The 24,839-nt window shown below is 43.8% G+C and overlaps 1 protein-coding gene across 2 annotated transcripts in view; it reads right to left on the reverse strand.

The window, feature by feature from the left end:
• The window catches only part of VPS50 (VPS50 subunit of EARP/GARPII complex), a 128,333-nt gene extending 104,613 nt beyond the window's left edge, over positions 1–23,720 (reverse strand). Inside the window, exons 1-4 of one of the 2 annotated variants that reach the window (XR_008310227.1) lie at positions 23,563–23,720; positions 21,264–21,332; positions 4,721–4,843; positions 3,054–3,125 (exon numbers count right to left, since the gene is read on the reverse strand). Coding sequence is in view for 1 of the 2 variants with exons in the window: in XM_053263967.1 (XP_053119942.1) it covers positions 3,054–3,125; positions 4,721–4,843; positions 21,264–21,332; positions 23,563–23,595 (297 nt within the window). In the remaining variant the exon portion in view is untranslated. The remainder of the gene's footprint in view (positions 1–3,053; positions 3,126–4,720; positions 4,844–21,263; positions 21,333–23,562) is intronic. The other variant, XM_053263967.1, reaches the window with a different exon arrangement.
• Between the last annotated feature and the right edge of the window lie 1,119 nt (positions 23,721–24,839).

Raw genomic sequence — 24,839 nt, forward strand, 5'->3', positions numbered from 1 at the left:
GCTTGTCCACGTCATCAGGCATCACAGATTGAAACTGATCCAATCTAATACTGCAAGAGGGATTGCTGAACACCACCTTAATAGACTCTGCAGAAACAGTGGAGTCCAAGTCGGCCCAAATACAGGAGATTTTGTCCGTAAAGAACCCATTGAAAGCATCACAGCAGAACAAAGTCCCCGGGGATTGGTTCGAATTGGAAGGAGCCTGAATCAAACTCCTCACAACCCGGGACAGCTCTTCCGGACGCGAACCTGCAGAAGCAATGCGCGCAGACCAGAATTGTTTTTTGCCACACGCACCGCGTCTACATAAACCTTCAAATGGGCTCTATGCTGTGTCCTGTCACATTCAAGCCGAGTTCTCCTCCACTTGCGCTCCAGTCGCCTACCTTGCTGCTTCAGACCCCGTAACACCTCTGTATACCAAGGGGCCACTTTTAAAGCAGATCAGAAGGGATGCTTAGGAGTGGTCGTGTCTACTGCCCTGGTGGGTTCCCTATTCCAGGTTCCCAACAGGGCATCGACAGAGTCGCTGGCAGGACCAACATCAAAACCCTCCAAAGCTTTTTGGAATCCTACTGGGTCCAACAGACTTCTCAGGCAGACCATCTTAATAGGTCCTCCACCCCTGCAGGGCTGGGTTGTGGCTGTGAAACCAACCTTAACCAGGTAGTGGTCCGTCCATGACAGTGGGGAAACCACAGGATCCTCCACCCACGGAACACCGCCTTGATCCGAACAAAAGACCAAATCAAGTGTGTGGCCAGCAACAAGTTGGTCCTGAAACTAGTTGGGATAGGCCCATAGTTGTCATGGCTGCTATGAACTCCTGAGCCGCACCAGACAAGTCAGCCTCACAATGGATATTGAAGTCACCCAGAACCAAAAGTCTGGGTGACTCCAACACCAACTCCGAGACCAGATCCGTCAGCTCAGTTAGGGAGTCAGTTGTGCAGCGGGGTGGACGGTACACCAACAGAATCCCCAATCTATCCCTAGTTGCCAGCCTTAGAAAGACACACTCAATGTAAGTCAACTGTTGCACAGGGACCCTGGTGAGGGAAATGGTATCCTCATGGACCACAGCCACTCCACACACACACACACCCCACACACATCCCCTAGCCTGCTCCACAACAGAGTAGCCTGGTGGAAGAAGCTGAGCCCAAACTGGGCCACTAGCTTCCCCCATCCAGGTCTCAGTTATACAAGCCAGATCGGCTCCCTCATCCATGATCAAGTCATGGATGATTTTGGTCTTATTCTAAACCAACTTGGCATTGCAAAGGAGCAAGACTAGGTTCTGTGGGAAATTCGAACTGCTCCCTGAGGCCAGAGAGCTGACAGGGCAGCCAGAAGTGGAAACAGTTACTAAATTACTGGTTTCCCTTCTCCTGTAACGGCCAGCTGCTCTGCCAACGCTAATTCTTCTATTCCCCACCAGGAAAGTAATAGCTGCCCCTGAGCCACTGGACACACACCCGGCATCATTCTGCCCAAGAGAGCCCAAACACATGACAACAGAAGGCCTAGCACAACCCAATAAAAGAGAGAACTAACAAGAGACAACCCAGACCTCCAACCCCACCTTATAACTCCCCCCCACCAGACCTCAGTCCCACACCGAAGGCCCAGCACCAAAGGCCAGCCCCCTTTGGCGGCCGGCTTCGGTGGCTGCCTACAGGCGGTCCGCCAGCTACACCGTCGGCTACGCCTCTGGCGTGCCTCCCTCCAACATATGCTGCCAAGGGACTCCAGAAATCTCTCCTCTCAGGAGAGTTCTCTGGTCCTTGGGGACAGGTGAAACAAGTCAAGCACTCAGAGAGAAGGCACAGGTGAAATAGGGCAGCAATCAGAAGCCAAGCCAGTTCTTCAGAAGGTCTGGGGCTGCAAAAACAAACCTCCTCAATCGAGACAGGAATGCGCAGGCAGGGTGAGACAGCTGTTGTTCGTCAGGAGAGGTCAGGGAACTGACAGGATCTAGCTCCCTCCACTCTTCACCCTCTTTGATCTCTCAGACGCTCTCAACGTGCCTCCCTCCAATATATGCTGCCAAGGGACTTTTCCCTTTGCAGCATATCATTTTCCCTTTAACTTGCAGTATGTTTTCTTCATTCCACTGTTTCTGAATTCTAGTAAACGAAACCCTTTGCATTGTATTGTATTGCATTAAATAAGTTGCACAAGCCAGCAGTAAATAAAATGAAGATCTTTTCATTGTCAAGCTATCATGGTGCTAGAATGGACAATAAAGGTAAACACATTCAATTCCTTGCCAAAAAAGTAATAATTTCTTCACGTTTGTCCATACTGTCCAGATTATATGGTACATCCCCTACAGGGAACAAGACACCCCACCCCAGATCCACACACAGAGCAAAGAAGCCTGAACAATTCAACGACTCGTTTCGTACAATGAGCGCAAACAAGCAAACCAAAACTGTAGAGGAACAAAGATGACAAATCAATATGAACTGGCCTTTAAGCCAATATGGCAGCAAAGACCATGTGAGTAACATGGAAACAAAGCTCAGCGTGGTGGGGAAGAGGCTGTAGCTCAGTGGCAGAGCATCTCATTTGTTTGGAGAAGGCCCCAGGTTCAATCCCTGGCAGTTCAAGGTAGGGCTGGGCAGGGAAAACCCACCTGAAAGCCTGGGGAGTTACTCACCATCAGTCTATTCTGTCAGAGTAGACAGTACTGAGCTAAATGGACCAGTGCTCTGACTCAGTATAAGGCATTTTCCTATGGAACACTACCAAAGATTGCCTGCTCCTGCCCTGATTTCTTATTATGTTTCAACACAGAAACATGCAACAGCCAGGAGAGCCACACAGTAGCCCCCAAAGATGGGTGGGGTGAGGTGGAGCAGGGAAAGTGGAGTGCATGTAAATGGAGGAGAATGTAGGTTGGCTCCTCCTGAATTATGGTTTGATAGTTAATAGATGTGAAATTGTTTTCAAGCTCATGTTAAAACTGTCCTTTTTAGTCAAGTTTACAGATCTCATTGAGTACAACGGAGAGGAGAGGAGAGGAGAGAGGACATCCTACTTACAGCTGCTTGCTGCTGCTTGAGTTTGTCTCTGTACTCTTCCAGTTCTTGAAGACTAAGGACAGGAGGAAACTTCTGTACATAAGACACAAATAAAAAGGCTATTAACATGTACACACACAAGTCACTAATTCACTGAATTATTCAGAGGACCCATGAGCATGAAGCATGGAGTGACTCCTACCCGGCATCACCACTAGGGATGTGTGAATCGGTTTGGGTACAAAGCGATTTGTACCTGAATCTAGCTGATGCAGGTGATTTGGAGACAAACAAATCACCCCTGTGGTCCATTGGCTAGATTCAGGTACAAATCGAATCACGCCAGATTCAATTCAAATCAATTCAAGATTCGGATTCCTCCTATCAACTTCCCCAGATTCCCAGCTTTAAAAAAAGCTAAGCTCTAGCCCCTTTAGGAGTGGAGTTATGGAGCAAAATGTGTGGTCACTTGTTTTAAAGTGTTTGGATTCTTTGGTGTATAATAACCTTTCCTCAATGAATCCCTATGAGAATTCATTACACACCTTCATTTCTTCTATTCATTTTGACTGTCTTTGGACAGTGCCAACTGTCAACTGCCATGTGCCAACTACCCCCCACCCCCACCCCCACCCCCGCAAGGCAGTGGGATACTCAAGTTTATTTTTTAGGATTTTTTTTCAAGTGTTTAGACTCTTTGGTGTCTAATAACCTTTCCTCATAATGAATCCCTATGAGGATTCATTACAGACCAAAGAGTCTAAACACCTAAAAAATTCCTAAAATATAAACCGAGTACCCAAAGGCTTGCAGGTTGGGGGGTTGTTGGCATATTGAATGCCACTAATTCCCCACCCCCACCAGCAAAGCAGTGTTCAAAATGAACAGAAGAAATGTAGGTGTGTAATGAAGATACCAAAGAATCTTGACTTCAAAAATTCCTAAAAAATTAACTGAGTACCCCTGTGTGTGTGTGTGTGTGTGTGTGTGTGATGTAGTTGACACATGGCAGTTGACAGTTGGCACTGTCCAATGACAGTCAAAATGAACAGAAGAAATGAAGGCATATAATGAATAGGGACTGATAGGGATTCATTATGAGAAAAAGTAATTATACACCAAAGAATCCAAATACTTGAAAAATAGTGACCATAACTCCAATACTACAAGGGCTAGAGATTAGCTTAAAAAATAAAAAAAAGTTAAAGCTGGGAATCCATGTTAGAGTTAGGATAGGGCAACTTTGAATCTGCATCATTTCCTATGGTGGAAATATACAAAACCAATAAAAACTAAATAAAATAAATGAAAATCAACCAAGTGCCCCACTGCCTTGAAATTTGGGTGGTAGGTGGCACCCATAGGGACCTACCCACCACCCAAATTTGGTCCCTTAGGACCTTTATAAGTGGTCCAAATTGATCCAAACCTGAATCAAATTGAATCAAATCCAAATTTAATCTGGGGTAATTCGATTCAGGCACAAATCAGATTTTAAAAAATCAATTCATGCACATCCCTAACCACCACCATGGGCTTTGGATTGGATTTACCAAACAGAAGAAGCAGATAAATCAATTTTGGGGATAGAGCAAAATACAGGCCCAGTACAGTGAAGACTGCAGTAAGTATCAGAACTCATTTTTTCTTTGGAAGCATTGTCATTCTAATTCAAAGTATGTTCTTACCTCCAACTCATACTTAACAATATCAAAGGAATCATTCGAAAAATAGACTTCTTCAATGGAGTTAATTATTTCTTGCTGTGCCTGAGGATCAGTCGGTTGTTCCCGGAGCTCTCGGAGTTCCTCCTTGAACACACAATCCATTTGAATAAAGTGTTATACATTAAGAGAGTGATGCATTAGCAAACCAACTAATTTCCAAAGGCCATTTACAGGGCAGACCATGAAAGGGACTAGGTATACAAAAGAAAGCATTATATTTTCTTACTGTTTTGAATAAAGAAAAAGGTTCCTTATGGAGATATCTCACTGCAGTGTCTAGCGTGCTTTCTCTCTGTTAGTGATGTGCACCGGAACAGTCAGGGGCCATGTCAGAGGCCTCCAAACCAGTCCGGATTGGTGCCGGTCTGGCGGGGGGGGGTATGTAGCTTTAAGGGCGGCGGGTAGTACTTATCCCTCCCACCGCTTTTCCCCCTCCGGCGCTCGACTTTTAAGCAAAGTTTTTGGGGCGGCAGCATTCCTCCCTGCCGCCCCTGCCCCCGCCTGGCAAAAGGAGAAGTTTAGTGCATGCATGTGCCCATTGTGGCACGTGCCCGTCACACCCATGCACGCACGTGCCGTGCATGCGCTACAACGGGCACATGCGTGTACTAAACTTCTCCTTTTTGCCAGGCAACAATGGGGGCAGGGGCGGCAGGGAGGAACGCTGCCGCCTCCAAAACTTTGCTTAAAAGTCGAGCGCCAGAGGAGGGAAAGCGGCGGGATGGTTAAGTACTACCCCCCACCCTTAAAGCTACATACCCCCCAGTGCCGGACCGCACCTCGGTGGTTCCGTGCACATCCCTACTCTTCATGAGTCCTGACATGCATTGGAGAAGGCAACGCTGGATGGTGGGGACGGGCGCCTAGGGGATGCAGGAAAGGCTGATCCTGAGCAGTGTTCCCTCTAACAGGGATTCCCAGATGTTATTGACCCCAATCCCCAGAATCCCTAGCCAAAGGACACTGCAGCTGGGGATGCTGGGAGTTGGAGTCAACAACATATGGGAATCCCTGTTAGAGGGAACAGTGACCGTGAGTCAATTCCCCATCATCCAAATGCACACTTAGTCTCAGCAGAGCTGGGGGGCAGGCCCATGCTGTCTTTAAGATGGACTCGGTGACAACTGAAGGAGAAGGAAGGACTGCCCAGCCCTACCAACAGAGAAGGCCTGGAGGCTGACTAGACAAGGATGTCCAGTGACTCTCCATTCCCCAGAAAGACATGCCTCATTCTGAGGTAAATGTGTAGATTGGCCGTGAGTGACAAGAAGATGGAGAGGCGCAATCCCAGACGCTTGTGACTCCAGCAGCCAAATAAACAGAAACACTGTTGCATCAACTTGGAGTGCCCTGGATTCCTATATGCATTTACCAGGCCGGTATGGCATAGAAGTGTCTCCCTGGGCCAATGAGCCTGTTGCACTCTCCCATTGCAGAATGCCATGATGCAAACCTCCACGGGATAGCCATAAGACATACTACCAATTCCTACTACTAGAAACACACCTAGTGAAAGATGCTAGCTCTCCCTGCTGGTCTTCCAAGTCTCTAGAGTTGAGGCCTGTCAGAGACACAGACCCCAGAACCAATCTGCCTTATTTCAACAGGGCATGTGACAAATTCGAAACACTGCTTCCCTAAATGGTTTTCAGACCTTACACTGAAACCCAGAGTGCCATATTCTGGTCACAAACTATGCCCTGAAACAGCTTTTTCTGTTGCCAGGAAGGGATGAAAGTAGGGTCCTAAATTTGCTTTTCTATGTTGTCCTGGGAAGAATAAAAGAAGAGGCGGCTTTGGATAATTTGCCCCACTCTACTGAGGCAAAGTTAGGCAACAGTAGCAACACCCAACTGCTCCTAATACAATCATAATGTGGACAAACAATTAGTAGAATTACAGGTATTATTGACATAACAGTACCTAAGCCTAGCAACAGTAAAGTAGAATTAAACTTCCCTAGCAGCACCTTTTATTTATATATATATATATATATATATATATATATATATATATATATATATATATATGAGAGAGAGATGTTTAATCTGCCACCCTTAAATTTTACACAGCTACATAACATACTTAATGTGTTACCTGAAAACCAAGTAATGGTTCCACAACATTTCAGATTTAATTAACTGTACCTGAATATTAAACAGACTTTTGACAGCAGGAAAAATAAGCCTTTTCTAGATTATCACAGCACGGCTGCCTAAAACATTAATTTGACTGATCTAAAAGCTATCGCATTCCATTCTCAACTTCTCTTCTCCTTGCATGACTAATTTACAGCTCAACTAAACAGAAATAAAATCAGTGAGACTGAAAACAGGATTCACACAATGAAACATCAACAGTCACACCAAAGAGCAACAATGTTGTGAACCACTTATTGGCCATCTTCTGTAATATAGCCAATACTTGTTAATTTAATTCTGAATATAACCAACTCTTCAACTGTAACTATTTATTTATTTATTTATTCAATTTCTATACCACCCTTCCAAAAATGGCTCAGGGCAGTTTACACAGAGAAATAACAAATAAATTATACTATTCGAGTGGTAGTCTGCAGAGAAACGAGGGTTTAATTGATCGTGTGAGAGAGATTTGGAAGTGTCGTTGATTAGACCACCCAGCACAATAAAAAGAACAAATTAATATAGAGGATGAGGTTTTCAGCTGCTGTGTTAATCCTTTTTTTTTAAATGCATCATCTAACTTTCAAAATTAACAGAAACACTCCTTTGCAATGTCCCAGTGCATGTTCAGACTTTAATAAAACTGAAGTGCCACCTTCTGGAGTATCTATGAATTTACAAATTTAAAGAAAGGAACGTTAAAGGATGTTTCTAATGCTCGGCTACAGTCAGGTCTGGCTTCCATAGATAAAGATCTGCTAAGAAGCACAATGTCAGTGACTCCTAAGATAATAAAGGAATTTCTGGTGGAGTGAAAATCCATGAACATAAATCCAAAGACATGCTAAGAAATTCGACAACAGCAGGTAACTAGTTAATATAGTAGATTGGCAAAGGGATGCAGAAACAACCATATTTAAATGAGCCATCATTCCACCAGTGAAACCATGCTTAATATAGGTGCTAAGGAAAACTGCATACATCAGTGATCAGAATGAACAGAAACTGAGTGGAGTGGAAAATTTATTTTTAGTTTAGTTCAGCTTTTTAAAATTTCAATAGCAATAAATTATCTTTTCAAAAACAACCTAGTTAAAAGAGAAAATCTGTATTCAATAAAACAAATGTATTAACTCCTACACATTATCTTTTAAAACTCAAATACGTCTCACACACACACACACACACACACAGCTTTTCCATAAGGGAGGGAGGGTAGGAGAGAAACAGAGAAGCATTTTATTTATTGTTCTGGGCTTCCAATTAGACTCAGGGACTAGCATGTTATCAAAGCTGTAACCACAGCATGCTGTACCACCCTAGCATCATCCGCTGAGCCCAATGCACAATTTTCTACTCCTATTTATCTGAACTCTGCAATGCAACTGCATAATTATGAATATTTTCATCAGTATGGAGATTTACTTCGCTTATCACAGAGAAAGATTATTTTGTCCAGTAATTACCTCCTTTGCTTCTGGGAAGTTCTGGATTCTTAGAACCCAATCATATTATTTACCAGAATTAAATTCCACTTTGATCAACGGGACACTTTAAAATAAATGTGAAGCCTTAGTCGTCATATAAGTAATCTTGCTCAGGATCTCTGCATAAAGATGGTCCAGCAGAAATACGACTCTTTTCTCCAAGCAGATATAATTCAACAGACAGGTTGAGTGATGCTCCTACTTTGTACAAAGGCTCTATAGAATTGCTAACCAATATTTTTATTTGCTACAGCAACCAGTCAGCATCCATGCTTGTTCAAGAAATATATGGGTTTCAAAATGGAAGCCTTGATTTAAACAGTCCAGTAATTTTCACTATTTTTCAAACAGGGGCTCACTTTGGCAAAAAATCTTCAATATTATTATTATTATTGTAATAAATATGAGAGCCAGCATGGTGTAGTGGTTAGAGTGCTGGACTAGGACCGGGGAGACCCGAGTTCAAATCCCCATTCAGCCATGATACTAGCTGGGTGACTCTGGGCCAGTCACTTCTCTCTCAGCCTAACCTACGCCACAAGGTTGTTGTGAAAGAGAAACTCAAATATGTAGTACACCGCTCTGGGCTTCTTGAAGGAAGAGCGGGATATAAATGTAGTAGTAATAATAATAATAATAATAATAATAATAATAATAATAATAATAATATGGGAGCCACTTCACACTGTGCTGACCTCCACACAGTACTGCACTTTTCTCAGTGTTGAGAGGGCCCTTTAAGAGAGACACTACCCTCTCTTAAAAGCTTTATAGGGGAAGCGCTGGGAAAGGCTACACTTCCCAGCACTCCGTACACTCCTTCCAAGATGATGCAGAGGCTTGAGAGGGCTCTGTTTACCTAAAAAAAAAAAAAAAACCCACCAGCAGAGTGCAGCACTGCATGGTAGGAATTGTCTCCTCTGCATGGTGGCAGAGGAGAGGGACTGTGCCAGGGGGACTGGATTCTGCTTCTGCCGAAGCTTCACACAGGCCCAATAAACAATTAGCCAAGAGGCCACACTTAGGGTTGATGGGGGTGCCACTGGCTTCCAGGTCTTACAATGAAGAACACTGAAATAGTCAGTTATTTAAATCAGGGTTTTTCCTAATTTCCATCCATTATTAAATCAATCCACCCTGCCAATTATCAATACAATCAACATTTTTCAGAAATCACATTCAAGGTAGGAGATAGTCCTGTTCTAGTGTCCAATGCCATACATATGCAATGTAGTTTTCTCTCTGCCAGCATAAGCATTAGCATGCATTGGAGCAGACCACATCACGTATTCAGAGATGCAGATTGCTGGAATAAGCTGAATTCTGCACCAATACAAACAGCAGCAGCAATTCTTATTGTCATGACAGCTGAAATAACTGAACAAGTGTATTATGGAAATTACAGCCCTATATCTGCGTACGGCCTGCTTTACACTGGTATTTGTTATTTAGAAGATTTATATACTGCTTTTCCACAATAAAGAGTCCAAAGCGGTTTATAAAGCAAAAAAGAATGATAAAATGGCTCCATGTCTGAAAAGGGTTTAGAATCTTAAAAGAAACATAAGGGAGCAGTGTTCCCTCTAACAGGGATTCCCAGATGTTGTTGACTACAACTCCCATAATCCTCAAGCAAAAGCCATTACAGCTGGGGATTCTGGAAGTTGTAGTGGGAATCCCTGTTAGAGGGAACACTGTAAGGAAACACCAGCAATAGACTCTGGGAAGGATGTTATGCTGGAATGAACATGGAGAATTGCTATCCCCATCTAAATATACGAAAATCACCACTTTAAAAGATGCCTGTTTTAATGGGGCATAATGGTTCTCTACATAATGCCATATCTGGGGTAGGGATGTGCCCGGATTTCAGTATGAAGCGCAGTTCAAGCATTTTAAGGAAAGTTAGGAGGGAAACTTTTAAGAAAAAGTAGAGCAGGTGCTTACCTGCTCTCTGCCACCCCTTCCAGCTTCCTACTGGGGAAGCCCTACGTCCCATCAGCATACAGATCTCCCTTTTCTTAGGTTCCTTCCTAATGTTCCTAAAAATACTCGAACCATGCTTTGAACCGTGGTTCCGGCACATTCCTATTCTGGGGAAGGTCATGTGAAACCACAAGTAGAAAATATAAAAAGTGCATCTGTCCACAAGTGAGACAAAGACCTTAGTAAATATGGAAACTGTACATTTTCCAATCAAACCCATCACTGTCATTGTTGGGGACACCCTGAGCCCAACATTAAACCCAGAGTTACCAACCCAAAATTATATGGAACCCAGGCCTAGGTCTGACTCCATTTTATTTAGGAATCAATTAATGCCTGAATTCAGATGAACTGACCAGGGCATGATACCCAGATCTCGTGACTGCCTCTGGTAACTGATTTGTGGAGGCAGGTGTAATCTAGCATTGTTTATCAGTGTTTGTGAAACTCACAAGAGACACAATGGGTCAGGCTTGATTACCTGTCTCCAAATGCTAAAATTAACTTGCTCTCAGGTAATCCCTTACCTCCACTGACAGGATGTTTCTGCCTTAGTCAAATGTATTGATTAACCAACCTCAAACAAGTACCCCTTTTGCTGTTACTTTAAACATCCTTTTGTTATAATTACACATTAGACAGATGTACACAAGAAGTAATTTAATTGCTGTCTCACACAGACTTAATTCTTTCACTAACTCCTCTGACTCTTAATATTCTTGGGACCAAGAAAGGCAAATTTGCTTTGGAAATGACAATAGAATAATATTCTGCAAACAGGAGATGGAACTCAAATCCTGTCTTGACTTAACATCCTGAGCCAATTTCGATAATTATAAGACAATGGAGATCAAACGGAAGAAACAACTATTAAGAATTCAGCTCACTGAAGCAAGCTTTGCCTAACCAGCAGATTTTGCTCAAGAACGATCCTAGGGTTCGCTGCTCTAAGCCGCGGGGCTAAAGCAGAAACTCTTTCTAGGGAGAAGGGAATGACTGTGATCTCTGCTAAGCAGTGAGAATGCAAGACTTCCCCCAACCACTCTGCTCTTGCTCCCCACTTCGCTCTGAGCATCTGCCCCCAGCCTGCTTGACTGCTTGAAGCTTGATTCGCACCCCAGGCTCCTGTTCTCCAGCACCTGCGTTTCTCCTCCATCTGAAGCCAGCAGCGCTCTCAAGCCCCAGCAATGAACAAGTCCTTTGAAGCCTTCTTCGTGAACCTGGTGAGATGCCTATCCAACTCACAGCCCAGCCTGCTTCTCCTTCTTTCCTCCCTACTAATCACTGCCATTCCCTTCCTAAGCCCTCCATTGCTTTATTAGAATTTATTAGACAGCTGTAATTATTGATTGCACACACACATGATAGCTAGGCATCAGAGACATGTTTAAATTAGATGACCTGTTTGAATTTTCTCCTGATGAGCTACTTTCTATAATAAAGCCCACTGAATTATTTAGGAGTGTTTTGGTCTTCTTTCTACCTTTGCGCCCAGACTATACATGGTCACTGTATAAAAGAACTGGTCACTTTGTGACACTGGTGAAGCCAGCCTAATTTCATATGCTAGCTCCTGAGCATATCTAGTATACAAATCAGGCTTGGTTCACAACATCATCTTCCAATCAAGCCCCAAACCAAATGCATCAAAGGACAACAATGGTACAGATGTGCCATCTATGGTACTCATGCAGAAGTAAGGAACACTGTGTGTTTCCAGCATATTTCCCCCAAAAATTACATTGCAGACCTCAGCACACACCTACAAGAAAGCGACTCCCTCCTTGGCTTGTAATTATCAGCTTTTTCCTGTCTCAGCATTCTAGCTCTCTCATGGATGAACAGCTCGAGAAAAAAGTCATCATTTTTTACAGTGTTCCCTCTGATCTAGCAGAACTCTATAAACATTTAATTAACAGTCCTCAGGGATTCTGACTTTGTGCTCCCCATGGGTGCACAGAGAGGTCTGCTGCTGAAGTTAACAGTTCCCTTCACTGGTATTAGACAGAAGTATTCATAATGGATTTATGAAGGATGTCAGTAATATTCTTGATTATTTCGGGAGAGTTGCTGTTGCTGCTGTTCTTTCAGACTCAGCCGCCCTGAGTCCTATGGGAGTTTTTCACAAGGCAGCTCTTTCTGTGTAATCAGCTCTAAGAAAGTTAATATTGTCCAACAGTTAGTGATGGATGCTATGGATCCAGGAAACGTGGATTAACACACTAACTCAATCATGAACCCACCATCTTTGTTTGATTGTAGGAAGCATGTGCTCAAGCACAGGAACGTTACCTTAACTGGGTGGACATGTTCCAAGAACACAGACCACCCAAATAAAAAAGGCCACCAATAGCCACTCACCCATCCCCCACCTGCCTGCTGCCCACCCCCCACCATTTCCTGGCTGGCTCGCCCAAAGAAAAGGGGCTGAATCAGCTCTTCCCTCTCTCAAGCCAGGAGGAGGAGGATTAAACAAATTTTGGGCATGACTACGGCAAAACACAGGGAGCATCTTCATTTATTAAAATGAAGGTTGTATGGGGCTGTGGTTATGATGTTATGTATGCTGTATTTTATAGAACTGTGTTGTTTTGTATGTTATTGCTTGTAAGCCGCCCTGAGTCCTATGGGAGTAGGGCGACATATAAATCTAAATAAATAAATAAATAAATACGGGGCCCTTCTGCACTTGCTACGCCACTGCCTTAATTTATTTATTTTAATTAACAGAACAAATACAGCAAAAATGCGAGTAAAAGATTACAAGTAATTCAAGGGACAGGGGACAACAAGGTGAGGATTTGTACAGTGGCTGGCAGTGATGCCATAGATATCATACAGTAGGTGGTCATAAAACACATCCAGCCCCTGAAGAAAAACTATATCGTTGGAGGCCATCGAAGGCCAACCTTCTGCTCAGTGCATGAAATTCAGAGTGAGGACATCCCCAGCTGTTGGCTGTCCAGCCGCTACCTGAAGACCACCAGTGATGGAGGGCCCTCCCCCACCACTCCTGTTCCTGGTTCCATGGTCAAACTGGTCTTACAGCATTAAGTCATGTTTGCTGGAGCAAGAACTGCTGGGGCTTTTTTGCCATCGACTGCAATTAGCAGCCCAAGTGCTGCTAAGTTACAGACAGGAATGTTATCTGGAATGATATCATCTACGTGGATTAGCAATGTCTGCACATTCTGCCCAGAAGGAGCTCGAAGGAGCTCTTGACCCTGTCAGGAAAGGCTCGAAGAGTTAGTTTTCCAGATTTTAAAAAACATTCTTGATTTCTTTCTTTTTTTTTTTTAAAGACTTGGGGAAAAATACTACTTAATATAGCCACACTTCTTGACAAGCCACTGTTAATGAAACTGCCCCAGAGGTGTTTGGTCGACACCCCCAATGTTTGAGTTTGTGTGGGCAATTCGCTGTAAAAGGGGTCAGCTTCACCAGTTTTAATTTGTACAAACGTTTGGACTTAAGAAATGACTGGATTTGAAAAAAGGATATAGTTTCAAAATTAAAAGAATTGACTAAAATTACAGGGGGTACAGGAAAAGAATGGTGTGATTAGATCAATAAAAATACATTACTAAGCAATTTAACTACAATGAGGTGTTTCTAACTTAAAAGAGCAGAAAGTACATTTCTAAACAAACCAACTACAATGAGGTATTTTAGCTTAAGGTCTAATTGTGTAAGTTTCCCAGGCGGGCTAAGAGAGGGGGAAGGGGGAAAATTGAGAAGAAGTTATAAACTGGGGTCCTGAGAGCCGGACAACCGCAATAGGGCTTCGAGCAGCTGGAGACAACAACAACAACAACAACAACAAATATTTATATACCGCTTTTCAACAAAAGTTTCCAAAGCAGTTTACAAAGAGAAATAATAAATAAATAAGATGGATCCCTGCCCCCCGAGGGCTCACAATCTAAAAAGAAACAGAAGATAGACACCAGCAACAGTCACTGGAGGTACTGTGTAGGGGCGGGTGTGTGTGGATAGGGCCAATTACTCCCTCCCTGATAAATAAAGAGACTCACGTCCTTTAGGGGCAGCAAGGTGTAGAGCAGGAGGGTTGCAAGGATTAGTATGGGGAGTGATGTCCATGAGAATGGCTTCTCCGTGGGTCCAGCTCCCTATAGGTGCGAGGCAAGCTGGGTGGATTGGCACAAGGGCAGTTCCAGCTTGTGATTTCAAGCTCTTTGTAGCTTGCAAGAGAGCATGTGGAATGCTCAGTGGGGTCCCATGTATAGCATATGAGGGAGTACGAAGGTGGTGAGTCCCAAGTGTAATACACGAGGAAGTACCAAGATGGTCTGCTGTTGGAGTCAGAGCTGGAAGGACAAGGGAGCACAAAAGAGTGCTTATTGCAATGAAGTCCCAAGTAAAAGGCACGAGGAACACACTGGGTCATGGAACTGGGGATACTTATATCCCAGAACATGCCTTGGGGGCACATTCCTATCGTCATTTTTGCTGAATAGAAGGGCCCAGATGGCCCTGTTCGGAATGCATTGTTTCTGATCGTTCTTTCCTGGGTGTCACAGTGGGGGGGGGGGGCGCCTGTTCCAAGTAAGACTCTTTGTGATGAAAATCAGAGTATGCAGGTGCGTGAAAGAATGCCTGTGTCGGGGCGGGCTCCTCAATAATCCTATCAATAATTTCAATGGGTACACCTCTAAGCCACGTCACGGGCTCATCACCTTTGTGGTGGGGAGAAAACTACTTCACCATCTTATCTACTTTCTTCCTGCTTGGCATGATCAGTTCATTAGCAAGTTGTGTTATCTCCTGTGAAAGGAGGGGAGTGTGGTGGTTCACTCTAAGTACAGAGTGTCCTTGAAGGTTAACTCAATATAGTTAACTCTTGAGTCTACTTAGCTGGGCCTCCCATCTGGTGCAAGGGGGTGCATCTTATCCCCATTCCAATTTGCATTGTTTGCAGCCAAATCAAGGGGTGACTAGCCCACCACCAGCTCCTGAGCATATACAAAGTGCAATCTCCAAGCCTGGAGATACAACTGCAAACAGGGAGGCTCCTGTGAGCCAGGTAGAACAGGTGTGGCTAATAATACCACCCCAAAAAAGATCTGAGAGCAAATGAAGTTAATACCCTGAGGTTGTACAGATGACCAAAAACGTTGGGGCTGGAGAGGCATGACTGTACCTACTTTCCCCCATATGAGCACGGCTCTGTCCCTGCTTCATCACGCTGCTTACCCACTCAATCACTGCTGAGGCAAGCGGTGCAGCAGCAATCCAGAGCCGGCGAGAGTGAATCCCACATTGGGGGAGCAAATCTCCAAGAATCCCACAATGCACTGCACTACTTTCACGGTGCATCGGGGGAATGCCAGTTGCCAGGACACTCCTTTGTCTCAGCTCTATGGTTGAGCTGGTGGCCAGCGGCTGCAGCCTGCAAGCAGCCTGCTCGCCCATGCAACTGGGCGGTGGGATAGGAGGTACACTCACCTCCAGAGCTGGTGAGAGTGAAGCCCGGCCTCCAGGAATCACATAATGCACTACACTACCTGCACAATGCATTGGGAGAATGTTCCTTCATCCCGACTCTATGGTTGAGCTGAATGCCGGAGGCTGCAAGCAGCCTGCTCACCCACACAACTGGGTGGTGGGATCGGAAGCGCACTTGCGTCCTGTTACCTAACTTTTAGCTCAAGTTAAGAACCTGGGCTACCTGGCAGGGTAGCGCTGGGATCGGCACCAATCTCAGTGCTCCACACAACCAGTCCTACCCAAGTAGGGCTGTGCAAATCCAGGTAGGGTTGGTTGTATGAACGGCCCCCTTGTGTGTGTGTTTTTCAGGGCAATATCACTATTTGTTGATTACAGATTTAAATGAAGGGTTAAGGCCAAAGCAGCAGAAAAAGCAACAAATTGCCACACACACACACAGACACACACAAATCTGTTACTGAGAGAAAATAGATCAGTGAATGGTGAAAAGATACGGTTGGTCAACCAAGGACTTTGAAATAAATAATGTCCAGGATAAGAAGTCTATAATAATAGGTCCAAGATTTATATCCAAGACAGACAGACACATCGAACACTGGCTTTCAGTCTGGTCAACTGTTGTTGCTTTTTCAGCACACCTCATTCTCGGTCATCAAAGGCTTCCTAAACCAATGCAGACTAACTACTCAAACTACATTCCTAACCAATACGAAGGGACAAGATGACGCTTCAGGTGGCTCATAAAGGCTAAGCCTGCTTCCTGCCATCCTTGGAACATGCCTGAGTTACTGTGACTAATATACCATAAAGCTTATGAAGCATACGCTGTGCAACTAGATAATAAAGAACTAGACAACATGCTACACCAGCATGGCATAGTGGTTAGAGTGTTGGACTAGGACAGGGAAGACCCAGGTTCAAATCCCCATTCAGCCATGAAACTCACTGGGTGACTCTGGGCCAGTCAGTCATGTATCTCTCAGCCTAACCTACCTCACAGGGTTGTTGTGAAGATAAACATAACCACGTACACCACTCTGAGCTCCTTGGAGGAAGAGTGGGATATAAATATAAAACAAACATAAATAAATTTTGCTTGCCATAGTATCAGAGCCAATGTAAACCTCGCAAATTAAGAACATCCTGGACCACTCTTCTTTATTTGTTATTTCTCTGTGTAAACCGCCCTGAGCCATTCTTGGAAGGGCGGTATAGAAATGAAATCAATCAATCAATCAATCAATCAATCACTCTTTCAAATAAGGGTAGGGAGGAGTATTCCCATTTTCATTCAAGGAACTGAAGAGATTGGCCTCCTGTTGATGCCCAGCGAGGACGGCATCTTCCCATTCCACCCCATACTGCTGTCCTTGAGGACACTGAGCAACAATGGAAAAAGCAAATGAGATGGAAGCTGCTTCTCTACCACAAGCTTCCCAGCGTGTGTACTGGGAGAATTACAATGCAGCACAGCAATTCACTCCTCATTCTTACCAGAAGTCTGCATTAGTACAGCAGCACAGCCAATCATGAAATAAATATACTTTATACATAGATATAGGATATAGATGGAGAGGCCAAGAATGCAATGCCTTCTTCACCTCTGTTTTCTCTCCTAGTCTTCAGAAGGGGTTCCCAGCCTTGGGTCCCAAGATGTTTTTGGACTACAACTCCCAGCAACAGTGGCTGGGGATTATGGTAGTTGTAGTCCAACAACATCAAGGGACCCAAGGTTTTGAGCCCCTGGCCTACACTACCATCTATGCAGACCAAATCAGAAGGATGAGAGCCTTCAACATGTTATGTATTTATGTGCAAATGTATTTATCGTATTTATAGACCGCCTGATATGTGCACATCTCTAGGTGGCGTACAAAATTTAACACACAACAAATATAAAACACAGTAAAAACAATTTTACATAATAAAAAGTCATGGGGTGAAAACAATCCAACAGTTTAAAATTTTAATGCAGAGATGTGTATCCAGAGGAATTGTTGTATAAATCTGATTAAAATGTCTGAAGACACTGGGTGGCAATACCAGCAACCAATGAATGATTGCAGTGTTATATCGAACCATACATATTAAGCTCAAAATCAGGGACAGACATACTGAGGAAAAATTACTCGAAGTAATCCCACAGAAATTAAACGGTCAAGTTAAGATCTTATTAACTTGTCCTTTTCATTTCAATGGGACAACTTTGAATAATTTTCCTTAGTATGTCAGCCAGGATGAGATATTTCAAACAACCTATTTTCCAAATGTTCCTTTCGCCACCTCCTTTTATTTTTATTTATTTATTTATCATATTTTTATAACTCCCAAAACTTACGTCTCTAAAACGTCAGATCAAAACATAATATATTGGGAACAATGGTTCTGTTATTGGCTAGGGTTGTGCGAACCAGCTCAAGCTTGAGCTGGTTCACCATCAAACCAAGCTGGCTCGAGGGCTCACCCTCGAGCTGGACTGGGCCCGTTTTGGCTTGACCTCAAGCTGAAACACCCCTCCCAAGCCAACTCAGAGCCAGTTCAGGGGTTCTAAGTTGTGTGTGTGTGTTGTTTTTTTTACTTTTTACACCCACCACAGAGTCCAGGTTGTCAACAGCAGCCATGGGCTGGGGGGGAGGGTGTCTCTGCCATTTCTCCTCCCCCCTGCCAGTCTTCTCCCATTCTAAAAAGGGCCATTTTGGTCCCTTTTCAGACCATTCCAGCCATTGGTCCAGTGGCGGCAGCCATTTTGGAGGCTTCCACGGATGCCCAATGGGCCTCTACATGGCTTGGGTCATGACCTGGCCACAAGAGGTCTATTGGGCCTGCGTGACAGCCTCCAAAATGGCCGCCGCCACCAGAGGAAGGTCGGAAGGGCCCAATAATGGGCCAAACCGGCCATTTTTAGAATGGAAGAAGGCTGGCAGGGGGAGGAGAGATGGCAGAGACCCCCGCGCAGCAGCCACCACCAACCCAGACCCGGTGGTGAGTGTAAAAGTTAAGGGGGGGGAAGCTTAGAACCCCTGATCCAGCTCAAATTTGAGCCGAGCCAGTATGTGTAGGGAGCACAAAGCCTAACATGCCCGATTTTGTTCAAGTCTGGTCTTGAACCAAACCAGGCAAACCGGTTTTGTGCACACCCCTATTATTGGCAACTTCAACAACTATTTGAGAGAAAGTATCAGTAACTTGCTTATTTAGCAACACATCAGAGCAGGGAACCACTCCATATGAACTATCTGTCACACAATCAACACAGTAAATTAAAATATTTCAAATTCTTAGGCACTAACATCAATTCTCAGCCACAAAACTCTGCCAGCCCTGATAATATTTCCCAGGTGAAGCATTTGTCTGGATCATTTTGATCCCATTTGTCCTCTATGCAATAAAAACAAATGAATTTGAAATGCCATAAACCTTAATACAAATCCTTGTCTTTCTGCTTTACAGAAAAGATGCAAATTGTTTTGAGAACATTCTGTGTTTTCTGGCAAAGGGCATGGGCATGTGCTGTTACACATTATTATGAATAATACAATTTAAAGAGGATTTGGTTTGTTTCCTTCTGTGATATTATAATCCTGCACTTCGTGATATTAATATGTTGTTGTGAAAATAAAGATATCTCACCCTTCATTACATCTGTATCCCAAATGGTGTGTGTGTGTGGTGTGTATATATATAATGCATTGCCCTTTAGTTAAAACTCCCAGGGTCGTTAACAAAAATGAAATATCAACACAAAAAACAATGTTAAATTGCTAAAACCACAAAAGCAACATCATTTTGCGTACACTGTGCACAACTGAATAATTATACTGAATTAAAACTGATATCAAAGACCAAATCATTGGGATTCAGCCAAATTCTGCATGATCTGATAAATGCTTGTCAATTATAGGGTAGGAAGAATGGATAAAATATAATTAATGCTCTATTTTAAACAGAATAAGGAGTCCCATAGGAATTATACTCAGTCAGTCATTGGGTCATCTAGCCTAGTACTGTTCGTTAAGATTTGCAACAGCTTTCCAAAATCTCAGACAGAGACATCTTTTTGCAGTCCTGCTCACTGGAGAGTGAGCTTAGGTCCTAGTGGCATTGCTATGGACTTGCGTCCATAGCTCTGCCATTGTGCTATGGCCTTTCTTGCCCATACTCATGCCTGCGTACCCAGGTATGGGGGACTCTCTCACAAAGATGAATGCATATAACAATAGAGACAAAGACTCCAGGTATAGGGTCACTAATGGATACACATGTACACTGACACTCTTGCATGTGAACACACACACACAAAAACATCCTCAAAAGGCAGTGCACTGGCCAACAGGAGAGAAAGTCAGCGTGATGCAGGGCTAAAATGTTCAACTAGGACTGGAGAGACCCAAATTCGATTTCCCATTCAGTCCTGAAGCTCACTGTGTGACTTTGAGCCAACAAATATCTCTCAGCCTACCTCACAAGGTTGTTGTGAGGCTAACATGGGGAAGGAGAGAACCATGTACCTGAGAGCCTGAGCATCTTGGATGATGGACACAATATAACATTAAAATAAAGACCAACAACAGATAGTCCAATTAAAAACAATCAAACCATCCTTTCTGGACTGGAGTCACAAAAAACCAGCAGCAGCAGCAGCAAGAGCCAGTCAATGCCCTTGAAAAAATGACGTGTGCCTTGCGTCTTCTTCTGAGGTGCTACTTATTTAAGAAACCACATGTGGGATTCAAATAGACTGGCTGAAACAGGATGTCACGGAGAATTCAAGGAGGCTACCTGTGACTAAAACAAAAATGCTCTTTTTGAAGTTCTTGGAGAACCTCCTTCCCTGGCTTATTATTGAAATAGTACCAAATTAACAGAATGAAGAATACACAACATGACACAGGGAAAGAGAATGGGCAAGATAAAGGGGACCGATTTCAACTCAGCAATGACACAAGTATATTTTAATGCTTTCTGTTAGCCCAGAATAGGAGTTACTTTGCATGGTTGCCCAGCAACTGCACTGTGAGTCTTCCCTGCTTCACCTTCTCCCTTTCCTTCTAGTTTAACCCTTAATGAGCTCGGCTGGCATGAAGCTGGCTGGAAAGTAGGCACCTGGCCTGCCATAACCATAGGCTCCCCATGGTGGGAACCTTGTCAGCAACACCACCAGGGTCCCCAAAGGACACTGGGGCTTGCTAACAGCTTCCCACAAGCCACTTCCTGCCCATAGGCTAAATGTAAGTGGTTAATATAAAACTCTGAATGAGCAATTATCCAAACCTGCCAACATGTCCCTATTTCCCCATTCACCTAAAAAGAAAAATAGGGACACGTTGGCAGGTATGATGAGCTGAACTACAAAATAGCATAAGTTGACAGAAACGCTAAAGAGAGACAATACCTAGTAGAATGAACATTAAATCATACCTTGCTAGGAATTCTGAAGTTCTCAAGGGGGCTCAGATCATGAATATTCTCTTGAGGACTCTTGAGACCCTTTGTTGAGGGGAGAAAGACACATGTAAGTAATATAAGTATAAATTCTGTATACACCACAGTTGAATTACTCTTATGCAACACTAAGCACATGCTGACTAATTAGAGCTGTTGTATCAGGCAAATACATTTGAGAACCAATCCTGGAAATACTTAAGTCACATGTATAAGATTACCCACATATAAAAAATTGTGGGAGAATAATTGTAGGATACCCTGAAACTGCCAGTGTCTGATACCATATCACAAAAAGACAGAATTCTATTTCTCTCTTTTTCCCATCTAAGTACGGAATGAGTTTTGTTCTGGGCGGCAGTATCAAGGCAGTGTGTATGCGCATGCATTCAGAGTGGGACCTTCTTAACTGAACTTGAGCGGGATCTAAAATTGACTGGGCGGACATCAAAAAATGTGTGAGCATGCATACATCTTAGAGGGAACACTGGATGAGTCCGTGGCATCCATGGCGGGGGGACTCCTGCAACAACAACCACAAAATTGCTCCACTGGTCCAAAGCACCATATGACATGACAAAAATTGAGGCCCACCACAGTGTATGTTACATTTGCAGTTCGACAACATTTAAGCGGTCTTCTGTTGTGCATTCATAAAGGTGCCCACATCTATTATGCATCCATAAAAAAGCCTCCCTCCTACTGCAGAAACCCGAGTGTTCCAAATACCTACAATGAACTTCCCTGTTACTATGGAAAAATTCCAAGCACCAATCCTTCTCAAGAAAGGAAAGATGATTCATTTCTGCATTATTTTCAGAACAACAATTGACAAGATCTGGCTAGAGGGATATTTTATTTTTATATTTCAAAAGTGTTTTATTTAGTGTACACACCAAAATAGTGCAGGAAACTATAAGAGGGATCTCTTGCAACACCCACTGGTATCAATAGGTGAATCCAAATAAAACTCTGGCCATTTTCAGTCTTACAGAACTAGTTTCTCACAAATAAAACAAGAAACTCTGCACCACCACCCCCATACTACATTTCTCCACACAACTTCATCCTTTGCTTTCATCAAAATTATCTGAAGTCATCTTTCCCAGCACAGACATTATATGAACTTTCTGTCAATAAGTGCCGAGAGCACAACTACCAAGTATATGCATTCTGTCATGCAGAAGATCAAATCCTGATGTCATTCTTTCACTTGGATAATATAATGCCTGAACCAAGAAGCTCAGACTGACTGACAAGAAAGCATCAAACCTAACAGAAATTACACTGGGATCCTCAAGTCTCTCTAATTTGAGGAACATCAAGTGGGAAAAACTCAGAAACCGCTCAGAAAATAGCAGTATGGTCCCAACTTTGCATTTTCACAAACAGCTTCTCCCTCCACCCAATTCATTCAGGCTTCCCTCCCTCTTTCCACAAAGCAAACGAGGAGTCAGGGGCGTAACTACTATTAGGCAAGGGGAGGCAGCTGCCTGGGGGGCCCCACACCTCAAGGGGCCCCCCCAGAGGCAAGTCACATGACTATATATTGTAGTGTGTGTGTGTGTGTGTGTATCAGCAAGGGACCCATTTTAAAATTTTGTCTCTGGGCCCACTCCAGCCTTGTTATGCCCCTGCAAGGAGTGGTAAGTTCCTGTCTATCTATGCTGAGAGACACAAAATAGCTAATGTTTGGGGTGGTTTTTTTTAAGGAGGAGAAGTAAAACCCAAAGGATGGGTACAGCTCAGGGGTTCTTCCCATCTCCTCTTATCCTCTGACTGAGAGGTTCCAAGGAAGCATGTCTGCACCCTACAAACCTGCCTAACTTTCAGCTCCTGCTCTTCCCTCTTCCTCCCACCTAAAGAAGCAGGTTCTTGCCTATGTAAATCCATACTACCATCAAACAGTAAGGCTGCAATCCTATACTCTCCGACCGGGCGTAAGTCTCATGAGAAACCATGCATAGGATTGTGACGTGTTCCCCAAGACCTTCTGTCTTTCGATGCGACAGATTAATACGGCCACCCTTCTGCAAATTCCCCCCTCCCTGCTAAGGTTCGGCAGGCCAAACGTCGCTCTCGGTCAAAGCCCAACGAGGCGGCTTCCTCGGCGATGGGAATTCTGTTCTGCAATCGCAAAACACACCCCTGACGCTGGCAGCTCTCCCAGCCAATGCACTGCCGGTTCCACTCTTTTCTGCACGGATCCTATTCTGCTTCCATTTGCACGTTTGTTATCCCCCTAACCATCCCTGCCTCTCTCCCACAACGCTACCTGTCGGGTCATCAGCGACTTGATCTTCTGCATGGTAGCGCAGCGCCAGCCAGCCCGACTCAGAAGCTCCTGTCATCCATCGGACTCAACACACTCTGACACAGGGAAGCCATTTTGTAGATCACGTGACAGACTTCCCCTTCATACTTTCGTGGTTTGTGGGGTTTGTAGTCCAGCTTAGCCGCATGCCTTCCTCGCTTTGGGGCTGACTGTGAGGTTCCCAGAACTACAATTCCCATCATGCACCGCGGACATTTCCTGTGATCGCCAACCGCAGAGGTCTGCGTGGTGAAGTTTCTCTTTCGCAGACGTAAGAGGGAGGGAGCCCGTGTAGCATAATGGTCTCTTATTTTATCAGTTTTTAGTTTCCTGTATAACTGAGCATGCTCGATATGATCAAAGGAAGCGCTTTCTGTTTTCTGCTCACAATTATTACATTTTTTTAACTTCTTCAAAACAGGAAAACAAATTCAGATTCTGCAGAAAAGCATCGCATTTAGTTGCATGTATTATTCTGCAGCGAAATAACTCTGAAATGCAAAAAGTGAAGGATTACAATGGTGTATATTAAGGCAAATTTGAAGCGCCGTGAAATGCCTAGAGAGCTGTCAAGAAAAGAGCATGCTCAGTCTCTCCTTTCGTAGCCAGTGCCCTTACCCTGAAGATACACACCGGTGAGCAGATTTCCTAGGTGGAACCTGAAAGGCGAAACAACAACAGCCCCCTGCTGGCTGAAGTGCGTCTGTCGGAAAAGGAGAAACAGAAAAGCATGGTCACATATAGAACAGTTAGATTAACAGTTGTGCGAGGGGGCTAATACCTCCACTACAAAATTCTGCCTTTTTCCGAAGCTTCTACTGCCTAGTAAGGAGCTGGAACCTGATAACTTGAGAGACTAGTTACGATCCCAACCTACCTTTTCTATATTCACTCGCCACTTTTCTGAATCCCCATGCTTCAAGATGGAAAAAGGACAAGTATGATTTCATTTGATGGGATTACTCTTAGATCAATTCCCCAATTAAATATATCTTACAGGATACGTATGCGTTTTAGACATAACATCTGCTTACATTTAGACACAGGGATGTGAACCAGTAATATGTGCTGCATTCACTGCAAGAATAAATATACACAAACATGGTTTTCTGCAAGATATGTTCGTGAAAGGTTTCTGCTTTGAAACAGGCAGCATTTGTGAAAGACAATTTATTTTCCATTTAGATTGTAAAAAAGATGTGTCACAAATTCTCAAACTGATCAGTTCTCCCAATTTG

Source organism: Hemicordylus capensis, chromosome 6 (genome assembly GCF_027244095.1).
Source record: "Hemicordylus capensis ecotype Gifberg chromosome 6, rHemCap1.1.pri, whole genome shotgun sequence".
Taxonomy (NCBI): domain Eukaryota; kingdom Metazoa; phylum Chordata; class Lepidosauria; order Squamata; family Cordylidae; genus Hemicordylus; species Hemicordylus capensis.